Genomic DNA, 24,364 nt, shown 5'->3' with positions numbered 1-24,364 from the left:
TACTGAATGTTTTGTACCAACTGATCTGACCTGACTGACTGTACTAATCTGTACTGTTATGAACTGCCTAGTTTCGTTGTACTGTGGTACTCGGTATTGGAATACAGCCTTCGTTTTATTGTTGCAACGTATCAGTGTGACAGACAGCATTTGGCGGTGCAAGTAACCCACACAGTGGCCAGTTAGAAAGCTAGCTGGGACGTGGAATCAGAATCAAAGGGTTTTGTATTCTACATAATTTCTGCGACACAGTTTGTATTGCACACAAACTGTCACATTGTATCAAGTACCTATTATACTCCACAACATGGATGAAAGGAATTTAGATGAGATGAACTCCAAAAGCAGCCATTCATCTGTTACAAGATCAAGACTTCTTCAGTTACAAATTGAAGAGCAAAAAAGAAGAAATGAGCAGCTCATTGAACAGGAACAAATTGAACTGGAACTCCAGGAAAAGAAAATGCAAAGGCAACTGGAACTCCAGGAAAAGCCAAGGCAACTGGAATTCCAGGAAAAGAAAATGCAAATGGAAATGCAACAAAATATAGAAGAAAATCGTGCGCATTTGCGCAGGCAAAGGCTTAAGATGACAAATGAGCTGCAGGCTATGGTCTCAGAAAATGAAAGAGCTGAGATTTTATCACAAGCAGGCTCTAGACCTGCGTCGAGAGCAGACTCTTTTACTGATGAAAGTCCTTTGGTTAGAAATCGTGTAGGTCCTTGCCAAATCAAAGATTTCTGCAAAACTCCAGTAGTGCAATTAAATGCTGATGCAGATGTTTTGCCCGGACCTGTTAATATCTCACAGGAAGTAATGCCACAAATAGTGCAAGAAGAAAACTTACCACAACCAACATGTCAATTTATGCCACAACATAATGCAAACGGACAGGTTTATGGCCCTAACTTTTACCCCGTTTCACCACTTTATCCAAGTTACACTGAACCCAGTGTTTCTTACCCCACTCCCAACTACAATAATCCTCCTGTTACCAAGTACCCGCCTGTACCCATTCCTACCTACCCCATACCCACTGTACCTAGTGCTCAAACCTATCCTCATCAAGAATCGAAGACAGATTCCCATTTTCTGAAAGCCATGGAAACAATTACAAAATCTATTAACAATGGGTTTTCAATGCCCAAAATCAGCATGCCAAAATTTAATGGCGATCCATTGAAGTACACTGAGTTTATGAAGAAGTTTGATGCAAACATAGCTAGCCAACATGAGCAAGATGAATTCAAGCTACTGTACCTTAGTGAAATGTGTGAGGGAAAGGCAAAAGATCTTATATCAACTTGTGGTTTAATGAAGAACCCCAGTGAAGGATATGAAGATGCAAGAAACAAGCTTTATCAACATTTTGGTCAACGGCATATTGTAATCAGTGCTCACATCAACAACCTAATAAATGGTCCAGTGATCAAACCAAATGACATTGAAGGCCTTGGTGTACTATCCAGGCAAATGCAAAACACACTTAATATATGCCAAGAATTAAATTCGTTGTCAGATGCAAATAACCAAGTATACCTTGGAAAGGTGTTTAACAGGCTTCCATACCATATGCGTGTTAAATATGCAAACAAATGTACCAATTTGTAAAGAGAAGGAAAATCGCCAGACTTTCGGCACATGACAGAATTTGTAGTTAACAAAGACATTGGCTGCAACACATTTTATGGAAAGTTGCTGGCTGAAACAAAGGCGCCAGCTACAAAACCAAATCGAACAACAAAAATTGGAGCATTTTCAACTGTGGCTTCTGTGGAAACAAGTTCTACCATCAAGGAGAAAACTGGGACTTCAGTTGTATCCCCAGTTACAAGAAGACAGCCAGAACTATGTGCTGACTGTAATAGCAATCACCCACTATGGAAATGTTTACAGTTCAAAGGAAAAACTATGCAAAAGCGAGCTGAACTTGTCAAAAGGCAGAACCTTTGCTTCAATTGTTTGGGTTCTAATCATTTTATTGCTGAGTGCAAAAGTGAAAGAAGATGTCAAGTTGAAAACTGTCATGGAAAGCACCACACATTGTTGCACCGACAGAAAAGCTATCATCAAAGGGATGAAACACCAGGCCCCAGCAGGTTAAGTGGGGCCGGAGCCAACCAATTAGAAAGAAGAACAAACACATTGCAGCAGAATCCCACTGGGGCCGGAGCTGACATCACTTCCGGTGGCATATCATGCAATCTACCAGCCAAAGCAAAGGTTAGACTTAAAGTGGTCCCTGTATGTGTGTGGACAAATGATAAGAGTAAGTTCATTAATACTCATGCATTCCTTGATGAAGGATCAAATCATTCTCTTTGCACTCTAAGTCTTATGCAAAAAAAAGGACCAATGGAACTGGGAAAAGGTTTTCAGTGTCTACTGTCAACGGACAGCGCCAATATTATGGTGTTCATGTAAAGCTTCATGTTCAGGGGATTGGTGAAAATACCCAATACTTTCTTCATGATATGTTGGCAATTCCTAAATTGCCAGATGTTAAAGGAAGCATCCCAGTTCAAAGTGAAGTTAGTCATCATCATCACCTTAATTCAATTCATTTCCCCCAGTTGTCACATAATGATGTGGACTTGCTGATTGAGGCTGACATGATGGAACTGCACATCCAAAGGGAGACTGCAGTTGGAGAACCAGGATCACCTCTTGCAATTCGGACTGGTCTAGGATGGGCTTTATTTGGGCCTGACTGCAAATCGTCAAGCGATGATCAAGTAAAAATAAACTTCACTCACTGTACTGACAGCATACAAAATCAATTTCAAAGAATGTATGATAGTGACTTTCAAGACCTCAATTCACATGACAAGTTACAACATTCTATTGATGACAGAAGAGCATTAAAAATAATGCAGGATTCTATTAAAATGGTAAATGGGCATTACGAAGTTGCTTTACCATGGAAGTCAGAAGAAGCTAAGCTGCCATACAACCGTTTAATGGCAGAAAGGAGGCTTACTTACCTCAAGAAAAGATTCATTAAAGGTGAAGAACTTTTTGGCAAATACTGTTGTAAAATAAAGGAGCTTTTGGACTGTGGATTTGGAAAAAGAGCACCTCATGTTAAAACCCAAGGAAGAACATGGTAAGTTCAGAGTAGTATTCGATTGTGCTGCAAAGTTCCAAGATGTTTCACTCAATGATGAGCTTCTTCAAGGGCCTGATCACACTAACAAACTGGTTGGTGTACTTCTTCGCTTTCGTCAAGAAAGAATAGCTATTGTTGCAGATATTAAAGGGATGTTTCACCAGGTCAGGGTCAACCCAAAGGATCATGATGCACTATGCTTTCTTTGGTGGCCAAATAATGATATGACACAACCACCTGTTGACTTTCAAATGGTAGTACACTTGTTTGGTGCTACCTCTTCACCTAGTTGTGCTGGATTTGCCTTACTACAAGTTGCCAAAGATAATCTACTTCAAGCTGATGAGACCACTCTGCAAACTATCAAACACAATTTCTATGTTGATGACTGCTTGAAGTCAGTAGCTACACCTGATGAAGCTATAAAGCTTGCAAAAAATCATGCTGACCTACTTCACTGTGGTGGATTTCATTTAACAAAATACCTAAGCAATGATCGAGATGTTATAGCCTCAGTGCCTGAAGTTGACAGAGCAAGGGCCACTTTAAACCTTGATTTGGATGAATTGCCAGTTGAACGTGCTCTTGGCGTCCAGTGGAATACTTCAAGTGATCAATTTGAAGATCAAGTGAACATTAAACCTAAGTCAGCCATCCGACGTGGTATACTGTCTATGTTAAGCCAAATATATGACCCATTGGGCTTTGTGCAGCCATTCATGCTTCCGATCAAGAGGCTCATGCAAGACTTGTGGGATCATGATTTGGGATGGGATGACCAGATTAAAGATCATCATTTAAAGGTTTTGAATCAGTGGCTGCAACTTTTACCCAATCTGGAGACTGTGTCAATTCCAAGATGTTTAAAGCCTATGCATGCAGAAGTAAAAGTATATCAAGTGCATTGTTTTTGTGATGCCAGTAATGTAGGATATGGAGCCGTGTGTTATCTCCGTTTAAAGGATCAATTGGGCAAAATATGTTGCTCATTTCTGATGGGTAAAGCAAGAGTTACCCCCAAAAAGCCATTGACAGTTCCAAGGTTGGAATTAACTGCTTCCGTTATTGGTGTGAAGTTGACCCAATTAATAAAAGAAGAATTAGAATACAAAATTGATGATACAATCTACTGGACAGATTCAACCACAGTGTTGCAGTACATTAGAAATAAAAGTGCTCGTTTCCAAACATTTGTCGCCAATCGACTATGTATGATACAGGAAGCCTCACATTGCCGTCAGTGGAGACATGGGCCAACGGAGAAAAATCCTGCCGATATTGCCTCCCGTGGTTTGAAGCCTGACAAAGTAAAACAAGCTGCAATGTGGTTTGAAGGACCAGCCTTTTTGCATGAAGATGAGGAGCATTGGCCTTCCAGACCTGCTTCTTTGCCTGCTCTGGGTGATGATGACCTTGAATTAAAGAAAGGTCCAAAGATTTTTGCTTCTGTTGTGGCAAAGGACACCAATCCAATGCAATCACTTATTGACTACTTCTCCCAGTGGAACAAGCTTCAAACTAGTGTAGCCTGGTTTTGTCGATTTAAGCAGTACTTACACTGGAAACATACTGGGCAATCCAAGCCAGTGTCTGGCAATCTAGTGCCAAAGGAATTACACAAAGCAACCACAGACATTGTCAAGTTTGTGCAGTATCAGGAGTATGGATCTGAGCTCAACAAAGTTAATGATTTGCAATCAAAGGCTCAAATGAGGAATTTAAACAAGTTAAAAAATATTCACAAGCTTAATCCTGTTATGATCAATGGAGTTTTATGTGTCGGTGGGCGCCTGCAAAAGTCTAATTTGTCAAAGGATGCTAAACATCCAATTCTGCTACCATATACATCACATGTTACTCACCTAATCATTGATGCCTTCCATAAAAAGAGTGGACACAGTGGAACACTTCATGTACTTGCAAGAATTAGAGAGCATTTCTGGATCATAAAGGGACATTCAACTGTTCGCCAGGTGCTAAGAAGATGCACAAAGTGTCGGCAATACAATGCTAAGATTGGCGTACAGTTAATGGCACCTCTGCCCTCATCAAGGTTAACTCCTGGACATCCACCACTTTATCACACTGGTCTGGATTATATGGGCCCAATTATGGTTAAAGTTGGCCGCAGCCAGGCAAAAAGATATGGCTGTATCTTCACATGCATGGCTACTCGAGCAATGCATATCGAGATAGCCTACTCATTGGATACTTCTTCCTTCTTACAGGTTTTTCGCAGATTTGTCAATCGACGAGGATATCCCCAACACCTGTACAGCGATAATGGTTCCAACTTTGTGGGTGCTGAGCGAGAGCTACAAAGTGCACTGAACCAATGGAACCAGTTGCAGATCCACAACCACTGCTGTCAGCATGGAACAGAGTGGCACTTCAACCCACCTGCCTCTAGTCACCAAGGAGGAGTGTGGGAGAGAATCATTCGATCGGTTCGCAAGATTCTAAGAGGTCTAGCAGGGGAAAGGACTTTGAGTGATGAGTCACTCCATACATTTATGGTGGAAGTTGAGAGAATCCTCAATGACCGTCCACTCACTTCATTGAGTGATGATCCAAGAGATTTGGATGCCCTGTCACCAAACTCTTTACTGATTAGAAGACTACAACCTGGTCTTCCACCTGGACATTTTGTGAAAGCAGATGGTTATCGGAAATCCTGGAAACATGTCCAGTTTCTGGCAGATGCTTTCTGGAAGAGATGGTTGAAGGAATACCTGCCTCTATTGCAGCTCAGACAAAAATGGCTGCAACCACAACGCAACTTCAAGAAGGGTGATCTCGTGCTGATGGTCGATGAGAACAATCCACGTGGAGCCTGGCCAAAGGCGCTGATTGAGGAGACATTTCCGGATGGCGAAGGAGTTGTTCGAAGAGTTCGAATTCGCATAGCGAATTCTTCCTACCTGAGGGACATTCGTAAAATATGCTTGCTGGAGGAAGCTGCCTGATAGCAGCTTTGATATGTGAATGTCTGTTGCATCTTGACCCTATTATGTTGTAAATAATTTCATTTGTTCAATTATTGGGGCCGGTATGTTGTGGTCAAGATGCAGTGAAGCGTGTCAATATCGATTTCTATTAGTTGTGGCGTGGTGATTGTCGTGTCTCTTGTCGTTTACCGTACGTTTTACACGAGGCAGCTTACAGTTATTGCGTAATTCTTTTTTGTGTCAGTTTTGCAGAGCATAGGGCTGGTAATTAGTATTGTATAGGGTTTATTCTTGTAAAAGTAGTTGTGTGTAAGGTAACTACAGTGGATTAGAGTGTACTAGTTGATGTATGTATAATCTAAATATGTGTGATAATCTGACCATGCTAGTCGTGTATACTTTTTATCTTACTCTCGTGTTAGTAGCTTAACTAAACTCTCTATTTTGTATTCTATTTGAATAAGACACTAAGCAATGTAAATCTGTGTGGGAGCAGCTAACGCAGAAATCTGCTCTGTTGTAGACTGTTCTGATCTGTTTCTGTCATCAATCTGTTTTGTACCAACTGATCTGACCTGACTGACTGTACTAATCTGTACTGTTATGAACTGCCCAGTTTCGTTGTACTGTGGTACTCGGTATTGGAATTGTCACAACCAGTAAACCCAAGGTTGGGCAATGCTATATGACGTCATAAGTGTCAGCGTAACAATGCGTTTGTGTGGTATTGCAACATGTTTTGGGTGTGGTCGCCATTCTATTGAATACAGTTAAACTGAAAAGGCCTATTTTTTGGTTATCTCTAAACGCTAACCTTGAGAAAAGTTACGCACGTCGCACTTGTGTGTCTAACTGCATACTAGTACGCGACAATTCTTGGGGCTCGTCCGGGATCTACAAATTAAATAAAAGTTTAGTTTGGATCCAATTTATGTGCGTATCAGCAGACCTCTTGTAAGCAGCATGGAGAAACTATTAGAGATGGGAAAGCAAATGGAACTTTCTGGCGAAAGTTTGATGAAGTTCGTAGCTGATCAGCAGGCTCAAGAACGCGAAGAAAGGCGTTTGGTCAGAGAAGCTGAAACCGATAAGGAAGCAAAGGTTCTTGCACAGAAAGAATGTGAACTTGAATTAAAGAAACTCGAGGTGCAGCTTGCACAAGTAAACAGCGACAGACAGGAAGTAGCTGTTGGAAGCAGAGCAAAAGTGCCCAAGTTACCGGTATTTGTTGACGGTAAAGATGAGCTTGATAGCTATTTGTTACGGTTTGAAAGGTTCGCCACAATAACAGTTGGAAGCAAGAAGAGTGGGCTACAGCGTTAAGCGCGCTACTCACGGGGAGAGCTCTAGAAGTCTACTCACGACTTTCGGATACTGACGCGGTTGATTATCGCCGGTTAAAGCATGCCTTACTAAATCGGTACGATCTTACGGTAGAAGGCTACCGTATGAAATTCAGAATGGCAAAGCCCGAGGAACACGAGAGTCCGGAGCAATTTGCCGTGAGGATTCAGAGTTATCTAAACAAATGGGTAAAGCTTTCTGGCCATAACACAGATTGGAGCGAATTGAGTGATTTGTTTGTCAAGGAGCAATTCCTGAAATCTTGTCCGGAGGACTTGTCTGTGTACATTAGAGAACAAGCACCTAAAACGCTAAACAATCTGACGACAGTCGCCGAACAATTTTTAACAGCGCACAACCGAAAGTTGGCTGGAGATAAGGAAAAGAAAGTTGTCGAGAGAGCGATAAAGTGGGGCACCTTGCGAAGGACTGCAGGTCACGTGCATACCCACCAAATCCGCCAAAAGTGTCTTGCGCAAAAGCACAAGGTAAAATGACGTTTGGTCGACGGAATACCACACGTTTGCCGCTTGTTGAAGGTCGAGTTGGTCGACATAAAGTAACGGCACTTAGAGACACTGGATGCACTGGAATCTTGGTCAACAAAAAGTTTGTGGATGACGATCAGATTCTGGATAAGCACGGGTCTATCGAGTTAGCCGACGGCAAGTTGGTCAAAGCCAAGGTGGCTAAAATTACAGTAAGTACTCCATATTACAGCGGTGAAGTGGAGGCATGGTGTCTGCCCAACACGGCACACGATTTGTGCATCGGAAATGTTGCTGGTGCAAGAGAAGCCGACGATCCAGATGTGGCGTGGGGAAAAGTATGTGCAGTTACTACGAGGGCCCAGAAGGAAAAGAGTAAAAGAAAGGACAAACCTCTCGTAGTGCCGGTTTGCGAAGAGTGGCCGGTTACGGACAGTGATGGATTTAAAAGCGCACAGCGATGTGACAAGTCTCTTGACGATTTGCGGGACCGTGATGAGGAAATGGTAAGAGGGCAGCAAATAACGAAGTTTGTGACCACAGACGGACTGCTTTATCGGGCGTATTTGCACCCCAACGTAAATGAAGGAAATTGGTTAAGACAGCTGGTTGTACCCGTTTCTCTGCGAAGTAGAATTATGCAAGTTGCTCATGACTCGATCATGGGGGGACATTTGGGAATAAAAAAGACATGTGACAAGTTTATGCAGAGCTTTTACTGGCCGGGCATACGAGACGATGTCCGACGTTTTTGTCGGTCATGTGACATTTGCCAAAGGACAATTAGTAAAGGAAGCGTACACAAGGTGCCCCTACAGAGTCAACCTCTAATTGATGTTCCATTTAAGAGGGTGGCGGTGGACCTCGTCGGACCTATTTATCCAACGAGTGCGGAAGGACACCGTTACATTTTAACACTGGTCGATTACGCAACACGTTATCCGGAGGCAGTGGCGCTTAAGAAAATCACGGCAGAATCGGTTGCTGAGGCTTTGGTGGATATGTACAGCAGGCTAGGGATTCCGGATGAAATTTTGAGTGATTTGGGGACTCAATTTATATCGGAATGCATGAAAGAGACCGAACGGCTCCTCATGATCAAACACCTAACAACTACACCGTACCATCCCATGTGTAATGGCCTCGTTGAAAAATTCAATGGCACGCTAAAGCGAATGCTGAAGAGGTTGTGTAGCGACCAGCCTGAGCAATGGAATAGGTATATAAACGCGTTGTTGTTCGCATATCGCGAGGTTCCACAAGAGGCTACAGGTTTCTCGCCGTTTGAGCTTGTTTATGGAAGGACAATTCGTGGTCCAATGGCAATTTTGCGTGAGATGTGGAGCAACTCAGCCACTATTCCTGAAGTGAAAACAAGTTATCAGTACGTCATTGATTTAAAGAAACGGATAGAGACGACAATAGCGCTGGCGAGGGAAGAGTTGGACAAGTCACATGTGAGATACAAAAGGCACTTCGACAAGAAAACAAAGCCGCGAAAGCTTACAGTAGGACAACAAGTGTTGTTACTTCTGCCAACCGATAACAACAAGCTCCTAATGCAGTGGAAAGGACCATTCACGGTGATTGACAAAGTCTCCGTTAATGATTACGTACTAGACGTCAATGGAAAGCGTAGGACCTTTCACATCAACATGTTGAAGGTGTATGTGTCTCGGAATGACACGCCTGTTGCACGTACAGAAGATGTCCCAATAGATACTGAACAGGGGCAAGTGGGTAGCTGCAAATGTCCTGAAGATCCTTCATTCAAATTTGGGGAAAGGCTGACAAGAGATCAAAAGACCGAGGTTAGAGACCTCGTGAGAAGCTACGAAGAGATATTTAGTGACGTTCCTGGTGAAATGGATTTTACCGAACACCGTATTCAGCTGACTGACAATAAGCCAATTCGTTCAAAACCATACGCCAGGGGTGGGCAAACTACGGCCCGCGGGCCGCATGCGGCCCGCCAAATGTTAGTGAATTTTAAAGAGAATGTTAGTAACGCTGAATAGTATTATGAGCACAGCCGACGAGTTTTAAAAAATACCGGGGTTGCGACTTGCCGATACCTATACCATGTGCAGTATCTGTACCCGTACCATACTTTGGAACTAAACACAGACACTTTTTACGTGCTTTATAGCCGGTTGTGTCTGCCACGTTATTTTGCAAATCGTCACTTGACAAAATTTCTTTGTTCGATAAAGGTAAATAAAAGTAAAAGCGATTCACGTTTTCAAACAGCCTATTTTGCACTGTTGACGCCAAAACTTTGTTCACATTGGATCAAGTTTAGGTCGTTGCAATACTTTGCAAACGGACATTAAACACGGCTTTAGAATCGTTAACACATTAATGTTGGCGCAATAATTTCTTGACAAAAAGACGTGGTGTAGCCTATGTTGCAACAAATGCTTGTTTATTTTGAAACATTTGCAATTGTGGCGTTTCAACCAATATTTGTCCAATAATTTCAGTGACAACAAACGTATTTGCACATAGGTGAAAATATACTCCGTTAATACTTTGGGCAAAATCAGGGGTGCACAACTTGCGGCCGTACGGCTACATGCGGCCGCGGAGACGAGTTTGTGAGGCGGTGACCATGTATGTCAAAAAATACACGTGCTGGCGGCGGTGACGTAACTAAATTATTTTGCCAAATAATTTGATTTTGAAACTGCTAAAAACAGATTTCGTAAGACTGGAGAAAAAGATTACCAGCATAGTAACCAATTGCGCCAGGCTTTTTATCCGCTTATTGTGTGCAAACAATGCGAAAGAACAGGCACCGCAATCGTCACAACACAGATTATGACGTCATAAACAGTTAGCTCCGTTTAGCTAAACTTATGCGTCAAGTAAGAAATTTTTGATCTGAGCATTTTAGGCGGCTTTAAATGGTATATATAGGATACAAACCTAATTCTTTACACCAGTTATATAAAAAAAAAACAAGCAAGCAATTGGGGGCCGTTGGTAAAATACTATGCGGCCCCCTGAGATTAAGAACTTTTGAATGCGGCCCTTGCACTGAAAAGTTTGCCCACCCCTGCCATACGCAGTACCTTACAAACTGCGGGATGGTCTCCAAAAGGATATTGAAGATATGCTGGATAAGGGTATTATTCAGAGATCGCAATCAGCATACGCTTCATCCGTGGTCATCGTCAAAAAGAAAGATGGTTCAAATCGAATCTGCATCGACTACCGGAAGTTAAATAGGGTGACTGTGTTGGATAACGAACCAATGCCAACTGTGGATGAAGTGTTTCATGAGTTATCGACCAGCAGGTACTTTACAAAGATTGACCTGACAAAGGGTTATTGGCAAATCCCCGTTGCCGAACAGGATATCTACAAAACAGCATTCGTAACTCACTGTGGAACATACGAATTTCTAAAAATGCCATTTGGCATGGTAAATTCTGGTGCAACGTTTGTTCGCGCCATGCGAATCCTCTTGGACGGGTTGGACAATACGGAATGCTACATCGATGATGTGTTGGTTCATACAGAGACGTGGGGAGATCACGTGGCCGCGTTGAAAAGGCTGTTTGCTCGTTTAAAGTCAGGAAACGTTACAGTAAAACCTGAAAAGTGTATCGTTGGTGCAGACGGGGTCGACTTTCCGGGTCACTATGTGCACGCAGGGACCATTGGATTGAACGACGAGAATGTTGAGAAAATTCGAAATGCAAACCGTCCTACTACCAAGAAACAGGTCCGCTCATTCTTAGGTTTGGCTGGATATTATCGGGACTTTATCCCAGGTTTCTCGGAAATAGCTGCGCCTCTGACGGACCTTACAAGAAAAGGTTCACCTAACGATGTTATTCTGGGGCCACTGGAAAAGACGGCATTCGAGAAATTAAAGGAAAAGCTGGTCAACAAGCCCATCTTACACCTGGCAGATAAGAAGAAGATGTACATACTTCGCACCGACGCTTCAAATGTCGGCCTCGGATGCGTTTTGTTGCAACGGCATGGAAACGAAGTGTTCCCAGTGAGCTATGCCAGCAGGCGGCTGACTAAAGCCGAGGAGTCATATTCCACAATAGAGAGAGAATGTCTCGCTATAGTGTGGGCCATTAAGAAATTTAAAGTGTATATTTACGGAGGCGAATTTATTTTGCAAACTGATCACCAGCCTCTTGTGTATTTAACGTCGGCACGATATACAAATGACCGAGTAATGCGGTGGGCGATGTCGCTTCAAAATTATCGTATTACGTATGAAAGTATAAAAGGATGTGACAATGTTGGCGCCGACTATTTAAGTCGCATTTACTAAGTTGTGTTTTGTCCTTATATTTCGTTCTCTTGGCGTTGTGATTTCTTTGTTGCAAAAATCATAGATTTTGCTTAAATGGGGGGTAATGTCACAACCAGTAAACCCAAGGTTGGGCAATGCTATATGACGTCATAAGTGTCAGCGTAACAATGCGTTTGTGTGGTATTGCAACTAGAGATGTACCGAATATTCGGTTTGTCGAATTTATTCGGCCGAATCGATCATTTTTGCACGGTTTCGGCCGAATAATTGGTTGCGATTCGGCCGAAACCGAATCTTTTACAAACACAAATTTAAAGCGTTAAACATGACTTTTCTGCTTATTAAGGTCCACGCAATCTTTCAAAAGCCCAAACATAACGAAAATTGCGTCAATGTTTATCTTTTTCAACACATTTTTGTCTTTCCCACGGTAGTCAAAAAAATTAGTAATTCATTGGCAGGTTGCCAATTATGCTTAAGGCAATTTTAAACCCCACAGAAGTGAATCAACATTTTTTTCACGTCAAACGCGTAGCGTACGACTTCGCGTGACGTCATAAATAATTCGGTTGATTCGGCCGAATTTATTCGGCAAAACCGCCGAATATTCGGTTTCGGCCGAATCGAAATTTAGCCGATTCGGTACATCACTAATTGCAACATGTTTTGGGTGTGGTCGCCATTCTATTGAATACAGTTGAACTGAAAAGGCCTATTTTTTGGTTATCTCTAAACGCTGACCTTGAGAAAAGTTACGCACGTCGCACTTGTGTGTCTAACTGCATACTAGTACGCGACAGGAATACAGCCTTCGTTTTATTGTTGCAACGTATCAGTGTGACAGACAGCATTTGGCGGTGCAAGTAACCCACACAGTGGCCAGTTAGAAAGCTAGCTGGGACGTGGAATCAGAATCAAAGGGTTTTGTATTCTACACACTGACTCAATTTATGATTTTTAACAGGTCCTAAGTGACACATCGACAGATAGTGGGACAATGCCCCTCTTCAGTGATGACTCATCAGATCCTGAGGATGACCTTTAAGGGATCACTAGTCGGTTTTACCATTTGAATTCGTTTTTGCTTGTAATAAAATAATTTAAAAAAATAATACTTGGTCCTATCTTTTAACCCCCAAAAAGGTTAGCAATAACGTTCTACTTAACGTAAACATCAAGAAAAAAACCCCCAGAAATTTATGTCAAGATTACGTTATAAAACACGTTTACAGACGTCCGATCTCAAACTTTTAAAAAAACGTATATAACTGTACTTTTACAGAAATCTTCCTGAACCAACGTGCGCTCAATACAGATGATTCAAGTTACGGATAATCTTTTATTTCTTGCTTAGAACTGAGGATGCCATTATATCGGCGAAATCGATATTATTTGTTTACAATACATTGCAACACGAAAAACACAGATTGATTTAGGTGCACTGAAAGCTTCAGTTACTAAGTTTAAAAAAAACGGTTGCTTTTTTTTGGTTATTGTTACGTTGACATCAACGTTTTTTTGGACGTTAATAACGAGAAAAAAGGAGTCCACAAATTAACGTACACATAACATATTAAAAATACGTTTTGTAAACGGCCAATTAAAAACGTAATAAAAGAGGTTGTTATTTTTGGTTGTTGTAACTTTGACATCAACGTTGTTTTGGACGTTAATAACGAGTAAAAAGGAGTCCACAAATTAACGTACACATAACATTTTAAAATTACGTTTTAAAAACGGCTTATCAAAAACGTAAAAAGGAGGTTGCTTTTTTGGTTGTTGTAACGTTGACATCAACGTTGTTTTGGACGTTAATAACGAGAAAAAAGGAGTCCACAAATTCACGTACACATAACATTTCATGAATACGTAAATGTAACTTTACGGAACCCCAAAAATAACGTTATATGACCGTCTAATTGTTAGCTGGGTCTCTTGTATGACTCGTTGTATTTGGTCATTTCATTTTGGACATCGCGAAATAAACCGCTTGCGCTCGCTTCAAAGTAACATTTTCATGACATCACACAAGAATTTTTCACTTCTACATGCTTTATTCAGTTCTGCCAATAATCTGTTGTCGCCGTAATTAGTGAGAGGGGTGATATTGTGATTTAGATTTTACCAAAAATTCCAGGTCGGGTTGAAGGTCAGTGGTTGAGACGCGTAAAACGTCACGTAAGTTGGTGTCACTTATTCGTGATCCCAATCGACTTTTATTTAACTTCATTACTGACAATGTCTGCTCACACAAATACGCGGAGCCGAACAAACTCAGCATTTTTTTCGCCAAAGTTCGCATTTCCGGAAATTTGCCATTATCTAGCTGTCGGTAAAAGTCTACGAGAGAAAGTTGTTGATGCCTGCTTCGCAACTCGTCGTCACATTGCAGTTCAATTAGCTCGAGCTGCAACCGGCTACTGTCAGGGGAAAAGAAAAAAGCAACAATTCCGATTTAATTGGTGCAGAATCCCGAAAGCGATTTGAGAATTCATCAGAAAGAGACGCTACAGCTGTCGCATACCTAGCTTTTTGAACACACATGCTGTTGCGAGGAAAATTGTCAAAAACTTGTTTTAGAGCTGGAAAGTGCACGGTACAGGTTTCTGTTTGGGATAAGTGTCTTCGAAAAAGTTGCTGCTTGGTTCTGAAGGCCTTGACAGGGGCGGCTCGCGCTAGGGTGCTGCGGAGCTGCAGCACCCCCTAAATATTTCTACTTAATATTCCTACCACAACATTACAGATAACTTTCATGATACTTATTTTTGAATTTTTAAGTATAATTTTTAAAAGTATAATTACCGCCTTGATCGGCATTTTTTTCATTTAAAAAAAAAAATATGCCATTAATATGTTATCTATGGTGGAACTGCAGCTCCAGTTTAATGCCGAATCGTGACGTTTTGCACTTGTGCGCATTTGGAAAAGCTACTTGCCGGGCGAAATGGGCGACAGTGTGCTGCGGCTCGCGCAGCTCCACCAATCACGCAGCGTGTAAGCCGGCCTGTAATTGTGTTGTCTGTTCCGACTTCCGGGTCTATCTACTGTGCTCCAAAACCGAACCCGTTTGCTATATTGTTAAGTTCTAAAGTGAGTACAGTTAAATAATTATTTTGCCATCTTTTAATTTATTTGTTTGAAGGTTAGTCGTGAATTTTTAAGATGACTGTAAGTGGGCTTCAGTTTTTCCAGTTATCATTGAATTAGTGTATCTACCACCTTGAAAAAGAAAAAAAGGTCACCTAACACTTTGAAAAGTCACGATTAGCCTTTCTAATAAAAACCTGAATAAAAAGTTTGAAAAAACTGGGATAAAACATCTGCTACTCCAAATATGTCATGCAGGAATAGACAACAAGAACTACTCAGTTTTAGTTTTGAATGCTAATAAAGAAAAAATAGCTTTGTGACTGTGAAGTTAAATGCCTTACTGAAATATTAAATGCAGAACTAACAATTGCACAAGAATTTTGAAATACCTTAGTGATGACAATTTCAAGTTTTGGTTTCTTAACACACCATGTGGACAGTATTTGCAACCAAGTGCAATCATGTGTATTGATATAATGGACATGTACTGTTTCTCTAAACCAGTGGTTCCCAACCTTCCATGGACCGTGGCCCCCTAAAAGTGTCATTTTTGTCTCGTGGCCCCCTTCATGTAACCTTGTAAGTCCTGTGGTCCCCTCAAAATGTATAAATGCCCAACTCGTGTGTAAATTGGATACTAATATCGGCTTTAAACGCAGGTCGAATAGAGTAAATAAGGGTCCGCATTCGTAAAAAGCCTCAATATAGACTAATAGTATGCAAAATAGTTGATTAAATTAGGGAATTTTTAGTGGGTGTTTCTGGTAAATCTACACCTGTGGCCCCTGGTTGGGAACCACTGCTCTAAACAGTAACTGCTAAATTGCTTTTTAGGAAATGTTTCTTAAGAATGAACATTCCACAGGGGAGATAGTGGTGACCACCAAGCATATCCTGTTGTTAGAAAAGTTACTGAAACTTTCAAAAAGAAAAGCCAGTCAGCCAGCAATTTCCATGAGTCTCTCAAAGGCAAAATGGTTCTTGTCAACACTGAAAATGATGCAAACTTTTCTAAGGAACACCTTTATTTCCAAAAAGACTTGCACTTGCAGTGATAGCACTAAATAAAAAAACAGTTTCTTAGTTGTCATTTGGAAATCAAGGAAGAAGCTATCGATTATTTTGCTCAAACTATAATTTGATGATTTATTTTGTTTGTAAAATAGAAGCACAAGGTTTAATAATATGCTTCAAATTTAAGTGAGAGTGTTGTAATTTTCAAAGCTTGGAGACTTTTGCACTTCAAAAAAGGAATTATAAGCTATTTGCCACCAAATAAAGTAGCAAGTATAGCCGTTAAACTTAAAAACAATTAATAGCTGTACACAAAAATTAAGAAAAGATGTTGAATAAAATAAACAAGTTCGACACAAATGTAATGTGGTTGTTAAATTTGTCAGTTATGATACAAATAAAAAGATTTATGGCTAGTTCTTTCGTGTGGCAATTATAGCCTGTGAATTGTCATAGAATATGTTGAAAATGCTTGTTACATCGCCTTGTACATATGTTTATGTTTTCTGTGTTTCCCGCCAGTAGCCTTGATTCGTGTGTATGACGCAGTGTTGTGCAACCTGATGCATTGTCTGGCACACTATCGGTGATTATGATGTCACAACTTTGACATTGTTTATTGGTATCACGTCTTGTAAGCAAGACCGCCTCGTGTTTATTAGTGACTGGAACTTACAGCGTCTGCATGCGTTTTTTAACTGGTCATTTATGTTTGTTTTTTGTGTAACAAACAGGAAAATTATGCTGTTTAGAAACTGAATCGTCCAATGTGTGACTTGTATATTTAGTGATCGGTAAGCATATGTTTAAACCTTGTTGTGACCTTTTGGATTTGAATTTATATGAAACCTGTATTCAGACGTGAATTCCGCCGTCGTCCAACCCCGTGTTATTCTGAACCGAACTGTGTTATTCCGGTAAGATTATTGTTGCTTAAGTTTGCCGTCAGTCACTAGTGTGATTAAGTGATGTTTATATGTGATGTTATTAGATGCTGTGTTTACAGACCTTCTACTGATCGCTTGCATTTAAACGACTCCAGTCCTTTAATAGTTTGGTAAGCGTAAATGTCATTGAAATTCTCCTTCTGTTGCCTTGTCTTAATTTGAACATTTTTTGTAGAAACCGCCTTTTGACCCCTTGTACTCGCCGTGCTGCCATACTCTCGAGCGCCATCTTTCGGCTATATTGTAAAATAAAGAGTTCGTTATATAGCTGCTGGCGTCTTGGAGTTTGAGCGCAAGGAAAGGCGCGTTAAAGACAATTTTAGGAACACAAGCGATCGCCCCTGTTGTGCTGTCTGGAGGCGCATGGAGTCACGCCTTACGATAATTAAAGACAGCGCAACAATGCTGACTGTGACTATAAGTTACTTAAATGATACATGACCATATTAATGACTGAAGAGCAAGTGTGTTAGTCAGTAGTAATTGTATTTGTTGCCAGGTTGCGCTTTTGTCGCCGAATTGGGCTACTTTTAAAACTGCGTTGCGGGTTGCGCTTTTTTGGGCGGGTTTCCAAAAGAGAGTTGCCACAACACAGTGTGCCTTGCTCGCATTCTCAAGTCTCAAAGTCGTTTAAAAAAAACGCATTGGTTTCTTTTTTGCCGCAGGAACTAATCAAAGGACCCGAAGCCCCGTTGAATGAGATCCAGCTGAGCATAATAATGCTTTCAGCAAACACAATGCAATGCCCATAGTACCAACAACGAGAATTAATAAACGCCATCTTTGTAATTGTAACCATACTATTGTTGACATACAAAAGAACAATTGGAAAAATTGTTTTAACAGTCATCTTGGTTTATAACTTTGTGCTTAAAAGTACGAAAGATTGTAACAGTACGGAAGGTTTTATGAGCACAGAATAACAGATTCGAAAAGCAGCATTGGAAAATGGGCAAAATACGGTAAACAGTACAAACAAGATTGGGAGAAAGACAGCCGGTTAAAAAGTTGGGTGCAACCTGTTCCTGGAAACAGCACAAAGGCATTTTGCAAATATTGCATGTGTGAAATTCGTTCACATCGAGGCGATCTAATCAAACATTTTGAAATGGAAAAGCACAGAAAAAATGCTACACCTTATTCTAGTGCAAGAAGTAGAAGTCTTTTGGATATGGGAGTTGGTGCAAAACGAAGAGTAACAGATAGCATTAAAACTGCAGAGCTACAACTGGTTATTCATATTGCTTGTCATTTCCGCATCAGAACAGTGGACCATTTGGGTGAAATCGTTCGTGTAGTGTCTGATAAAGACACATATCTCTTCACAGAACTAAGTGTTCCGCGCTTATAAAGAATGCATTGTGCCCGTCCATGAGACAAGAACTGCTAAACGATCCAAAAGATGTGCCCTATTCTCTTATCATAGACCAGGGGTCGCCGACCTTTACTATTCAAAGAGCCACTCGGACCAGTTTCACGTAGTAAAATAAACACTGGAAGCCACAAAGCCGTTTTAAAATAAAATGCAAAACGTTTTTAGTCTGATGACATTCGACTTTTTGTTGTTAGCTAGTGTTTCATTGCATATTAGACACACTGATATACTAGTCTCCTCAGCAGAGAAAACAACTTTACGTAGTGTTGCACAGTGTTTTTTTAAGGTGTTTTGGTGGACCGAAACGAGGCCAACCTTAAAAAACTTGTCCTTTCTGCCTTTATATCAAGGTCGCCTGGGGGATTTGGAAAACCAGTGGGAAAGACTTCCAACTTTGCAGTGGGAACATGCCGACAATGATTCGAATGTTGAGCAGTTTTGGATACAAGTTGCTGGGTATAAAGATGCAGCTGGGGAAATGTTTTTTTCTGAGCTTGGTAACCCTAGAACCATGTGATGAAGATCAGTTTTTCAATACCGAAAGTCCAGATAGTCCTATCAAACCACCCATTTAAAAAAAAAAGAATTCTATAGCTTCGAAAAAAAGATTTTCGAGCTACTGGAAAATGATGGTAAGTTTGTTGCTGACAGGCATGTTTTAAATACTCTATTGTACTTATACTTTAACAATTCTACATGTAATTTTTGCCCTTTTTAACAAGCCAACTTTTACCAATTTTTGCCAAAATATTTCCTCACATTGCATTATGTTTAAAGCTAAAGAAGAAGACCCCGAACGACTATTTCTACTCTCATTTGTACCGAAACTAAAAGACTTGGACAAAAAAAAGGTATCTGAAAACAAAATTAAATTTCTAAATTTATTTCATCAAGCTGAATTCGAATAATAAACCAAACCAACTACAATAAATACAAAAAAACTCTTTAAGCAAAGTAGTTGTTGTTGTTGTGTGTTTCATTAACACCTGTTGACCCTGTCTAGCTGCCATGTAACCTGACCCTCATTACTAAAATAATTTTGAAAGATTTCCCTAACTTTTGTGGCAGGATCAGAATTTATTCTTCCTTGCCTTTGTATAATTTGATATCCTTGCCCCTCTTCTCGCTAACTGCCATCAGTAATGTGACCCTGTCGGTCTTCCCGATCAAAATCACGGTCATCACAGTAGGAGTACCTTAAATAATTGTGAAGAACACAGCATGCTTTTACGACAGCATCAGCTCTACACGGAGAAAGTGGTATAGGCCTTCGGAAAACCCGCCATTTTGCAGATAGTATGCCGAAGGTATTTTCAACAGTTCGTCGAGCTCTAGACAAACAGTAATTGAAGATTCGTTTTCCTTTCTTCAAGGTTTCTAGGAAACGGCCCCATGAAATTGGTTTTTAAACCGAAAGCTTCATCACCAACGAAGACATAGAGAGTAACTTGATTGCTGCCACGCAGTGTCTAACACCCAGGAAGGTCCAACTCGTTCCCTTCTAACATTTTAGCGAACGCAGAATTGGCAAATACACTGCCATCTGACTGCTTACCGAAAGCCCCCACATCCACACATATAAATCGGCATTGTGAGTGAGTTCGCTACCGCGAGCAAAACAATGCTGTGTGAATGTTTGTAATTATAAAACATCGACCCTGAATTATTTGGTGCCTGCAGAACAATGTGTTTGCCATCAACACTTCCTAGGCAGTTTGGAAATTGCCAAAACTGGTCGAAATCTTCAACAATTTTTACCCAATCTTGCCTTGATGGAATATGCATTACCTCGTTTCGCAATGTCTCCCATATAGCAGCACATGTTTCCGGTACAGCGTGGCATATTGTTGATTTCGACGTTCGGAAGGATGCGGCAATTGTGGAATAAGAATCGCCAGTGGCTAAAAAAACTGCAAAACAGCAGAACGGCTTTATAATCGTACGCAATGTGTAATTTTTTAAAGCTACCGAAGCGTCAGTGCAAAGCGTCGCTTCTGGCGTCATTCGAAAATAAGTCCGAAACTCAGAAAGTCTTTCGAGGCGTAACTCCAAAATTAAACGAAGAAATTATTTTAGCTAAAAGTCAAACTGTTTTTCACTGTATCAAACGTTTCTTAACTTACCAAGTTCGGACCTTCGCTACAAAATAGGATGGACCCACCAACGTCGCGCCCGTCGTTTCTTTAGAGCCATTCTCCTAGCTATCAAGAGCAAGGCTACGTTTCTACTTATTTTTGTACTAACCATGATAAAAACATGTGTTTGTCTCTTGCTTTGTCAGTAAAAAAAGCTATAACTGGTTTGTAATGACAACGCGCTTGTGCGACACCACAATAAACAATTAATAATCAAAAAATATGCAAGTCACGCGAAATTGTTACCGATAGTGTCAACAGTCGATCGCCTGCGCGGCGTGTAGTGTAAACGCACATTAACACCGTGGTAGCATTAAGTCACCAAAAAGTCACCATACGGGCTGTCGATTGACGGATAAACTTGACTGACGTTTTGTATTGTATGTTTTGAAATAAGAAGCCAATTAGTCTTAAAATACAACATTTGTATGGCAGAGGCATTACAATAGCCTAATATTAAAAAATATCGACGCTTTTTATGCGTTAAAGCCGCCTAACACCGTGTTAGCATTAAGTCACCACACGGGCACCCCAAAAATCACCATACGGGCTGTCGATTGACGGAAAAACTTGAATGACGTTTTGTATCGTATGTTTTGAAATAAGAAGGCAATTAGTCTAAAAATACATTTGTATAGAAAAGGCATTACAGAACCGAAAAATCAAAAAATATTGACGCTTATAATGCGTTACGACCACCGCCTAACACCGTGCAAAGAGATTATAAACCATGAGATGAAACTCGGGCGAGTCACGTGACTATTTGCATTGTTAAGCTGAATTTAGTTTCGTACGACGTTCCGCTTCAGTGCATAGAAGTTTTGCACGTTTTTGTATTAGTAAGATAGCAGACTACAAGTTAATAATAAGCGCGATAATTGATCTTCTCGGGCTAGATATAGTTTTTAAACACAATGCGTTGACATGCTTTTCTTGTTTTACCGAAAATCAGGAAAAACTAGAAAAATATCGCTATAAAATGGCTGAAACAGGGGTCGAAATTTTATTAGACGAAGAAGACAAAGAACAAAACAATTATCAGTAAGTTTGTTTTGCAACTGCTTAACCTTGACGAAAACAATGAAAAAAACTTTTTTAGATGTGAGGGTCATTATTTTTGGTCACAAAATAAGAAAAGTGGAACATCTTGACTGTACAAATTGCAACATTTATAAGGAATTTCCAGATTTAGATTGTTTAAGTTGGCAAACATTTTTCTGTTGCATGATGCACCATCAGCAATCAACGCAAGTACTTTAAATCCACAGCTAACTAAACATTCAATTACTTCCCAAACAATACTGGTAAGCTGCCATGCCTGAAGTTTGTTTGTGGCAAAAAAGCAACAGGCCTGGAAAAAATGAATATAGGATTGATCGGGCATAAAACTGCAATGCATGGGTTGCAGCAACTTGGTTTTAATTGCGACAAGAACCTAAATCTACAAATCCAATCATAGAATCTGAATTTGCATCATACACAATTCATTCTTTCACTAAAATACAAAGATAAACAATAGTTTCAAAAAATTTCAAGATTTCAGAATAAATACCTTTCATTTCATCCACAGAAACTGTTAAAAAGCGTTGGTGTGGTTGAAGTAACTGAAATTTTTCTTTAAGATCATTAATAACATGTTGTTGTATTCCTGGTGAAGTTCGATAAACATGTCTGTAGCAATATTGGATAGCAAATTATATTTTCTATATGCTTATGTGATGTTGCCTATTAACCTGTAGTCATTTAAAGTCCTGGCACTTGGCATGCGAAGAATAACACTGCTGGGAAGTTCATTGTATGCAGCTTTGCTTTTACTTGCCAAACTCAAACAAAACCTGATTACAAAGCTTTGTTAAGTGGTAATAAATAAATAAAAACATTTCCCATATGTTACAAATATTCTCACTTTATAATTTCTGGGTGATATCTTTCACCACTTGCATTTTTCTTGTTCAGTCTGATTTGTTCCTCCCAAAATATTTTGTGGAAATCACCAACCTCCCCTGCTTTAGTTGCTATAAAATGTGTATAAAATGCCTAAAATGTTTGGTCAGCTGTGACATCATAAAAAAATGTCATATCACTTTCTACTATCATTTGAAAATCGTTAGACATGTCATTGTCTACACCAGTGGTTCCCATCCGGGGTGCCGCGGCACCCTGGGGTGCCAATTGAAGTGGTCAAGGTGGCCGCGATATATTGCAATATTGCAGTCCATTATTTATTTTTAACCCGTTAAGTGCGGAATTTATTTATTTCTAACCGAGTTTCAGTGCGTATCAAGTTTCGCGTCTCGCAGTTATTCCCGGCTCCTTATTTCATACAGTTATTTGAAATACAGAAACCTCAAAAAATTGATCCAGTTTTGCCAGGGTGCCGCAAACTATTTGTCTCTTTGATAGGGTGCCGCAAGGTCAAAAAGGTAGGGAACCACTGGTCTACACCAACACAATCCTTGTCTTGTTGTAAAAAAGCCTTTACCTCTTCTTCTAGTTCAGAAATTCTATAACATAGCTAATTACCTGTGGTAAACTATCAACTTGTTTTCAAAAAAGTGTTACCTCTTGGTTTTTACTCTTAATGTGCTCTGCACTCTTTCTTTCAAACAATGTCCTAATTGCACTTTTTGTAATGTTTAAGTGTTTTTCAGATACTTCTGTCTTCTGTTATTGTTATGGTTATCGTTCATATCTAAGGATGAACAGTTGGAACACTGCGTTGAACCAGTAACAAAAATGGAGCAAGCTGATGAAAAGGCAAGTTTTAATGTTCTACACAAAAGAGAATATTAAACCTCACCGATTTGCTATAATTTTTACACAGGGAATCAAGCTTGTACTTAGTGGGTCTCCCTGTTTGGTGGTGTTATGTGGGAGAGAACCTACTCCTGTGCTTCCTTGACAAATATTTGATGCTGTTATACTTTCAAGAAGTTGGCTCATGGTTACACTCCTGACACACTACTTTGAAAATTTTGAATTAACAGCAACTAAATATTTGGGCTGATCATGGTCATCTTTCAAGACTAAACAAACTTTGTCTTCAAAAACTTTTTTTCCCAACCATTTGGGATTTTTCCCCCTTTGAAAGCTTAAAAGTTTTTATAATACAACTGAGGAGTCACTTTTCTTTCTGATGGTGGTTGCCTGACACTTTTTTCATATTTAAAACTTTTTTGGGGCATATTTTGTGTTGAAAGGCTTCCAATCTTCAGCTGGTTGCGGCTGGCTTCTATTAAATAAAGCAACCATTTTTTGTAAAAAAAAACTTTTGACAAATTGTGGCGCTGTCTTTTTTGTACAGCTCCTTGATGTGTTGATCGCTTCTATACCCAAAAATAATTTTTTCAAGGCTATCAGCCCATTGGAACTGTGATGAATTTGTATATTTTTTGTTTGGAACATGAAATAATGTGAATTGTGGTGTCCGGTTGTGGCATTGTGGCAGACAGCAAAGCTTAGACATATTTTATGAATAAATTATTACCTAAAAATATAAAGTTGTAGAACTTTTTCGCTCTGTTAGAGCTCATCAGATTGCCTGGCAGGCAATGAAAGTTCAAATGAAATGGTCAAACATACACTTACCTTTGCTGCTTTCAGTGATTTGTAGCTAACCATAGTTTGGGTT

General features: G+C 40.1%; 1 protein-coding gene, 1 long non-coding RNA gene and 2 pseudogenes across 2 annotated transcripts; 3 read left to right on the top strand and 1 right to left on the bottom strand.

Annotated features, from left to right (window-relative positions):
- The first annotated feature begins 307 nt into the window (after positions 1 to 307).
- LOC145234283 (uncharacterized) lies at positions 308 to 6,076 on the top strand. Its single transcript, XM_080099027.1, has 4 exons — positions 308 to 1,470; positions 1,615 to 2,224; positions 2,440 to 3,084; positions 3,143 to 6,076. Exons 1-4 carry the CDS (start codon positions 308 to 310, stop codon positions 6,074 to 6,076), a joined length of 5,352 nt encoding a protein of 1,783 aa, XP_079955153.1.
- An 870-nt stretch (positions 6,077 to 6,946) lies between these two features.
- On the top strand, positions 6,947 to 13,217 carry LOC145234282 (uncharacterized; annotated as a pseudogene).
- A 3,665-nt stretch (positions 13,218 to 16,882) lies between these two features.
- Positions 16,883 to 17,590, top strand: LOC145233381 (uncharacterized). The gene is made up of 3 exons (XR_013861078.1): positions 16,883 to 17,070; positions 17,136 to 17,333; positions 17,399 to 17,590. It is a non-coding gene; the product is annotated as an uncharacterized LOC145233381 (long non-coding RNA).
- Positions 17,591 to 22,013: 4,423 nt separating this feature from the next.
- Positions 22,014 to 23,676, bottom strand: LOC145234281 (uncharacterized; annotated as a pseudogene).
- Positions 23,677 to 24,364: the final 688 nt, after the last annotated feature.

Source organism: Phallusia mammillata, chromosome 6 (genome assembly GCF_965637545.1).
Source record: "Phallusia mammillata chromosome 6, kaPhaMamm4.hap1.1, whole genome shotgun sequence".
Classification (NCBI taxonomy): Eukaryota; Metazoa; Chordata; class Ascidiacea; order Phlebobranchia; family Ascidiidae; genus Phallusia; species Phallusia mammillata.
Note: the sequence above shows the minus strand (reverse complement) of the source record. Positions and strands in the feature narration are given on the sequence as shown.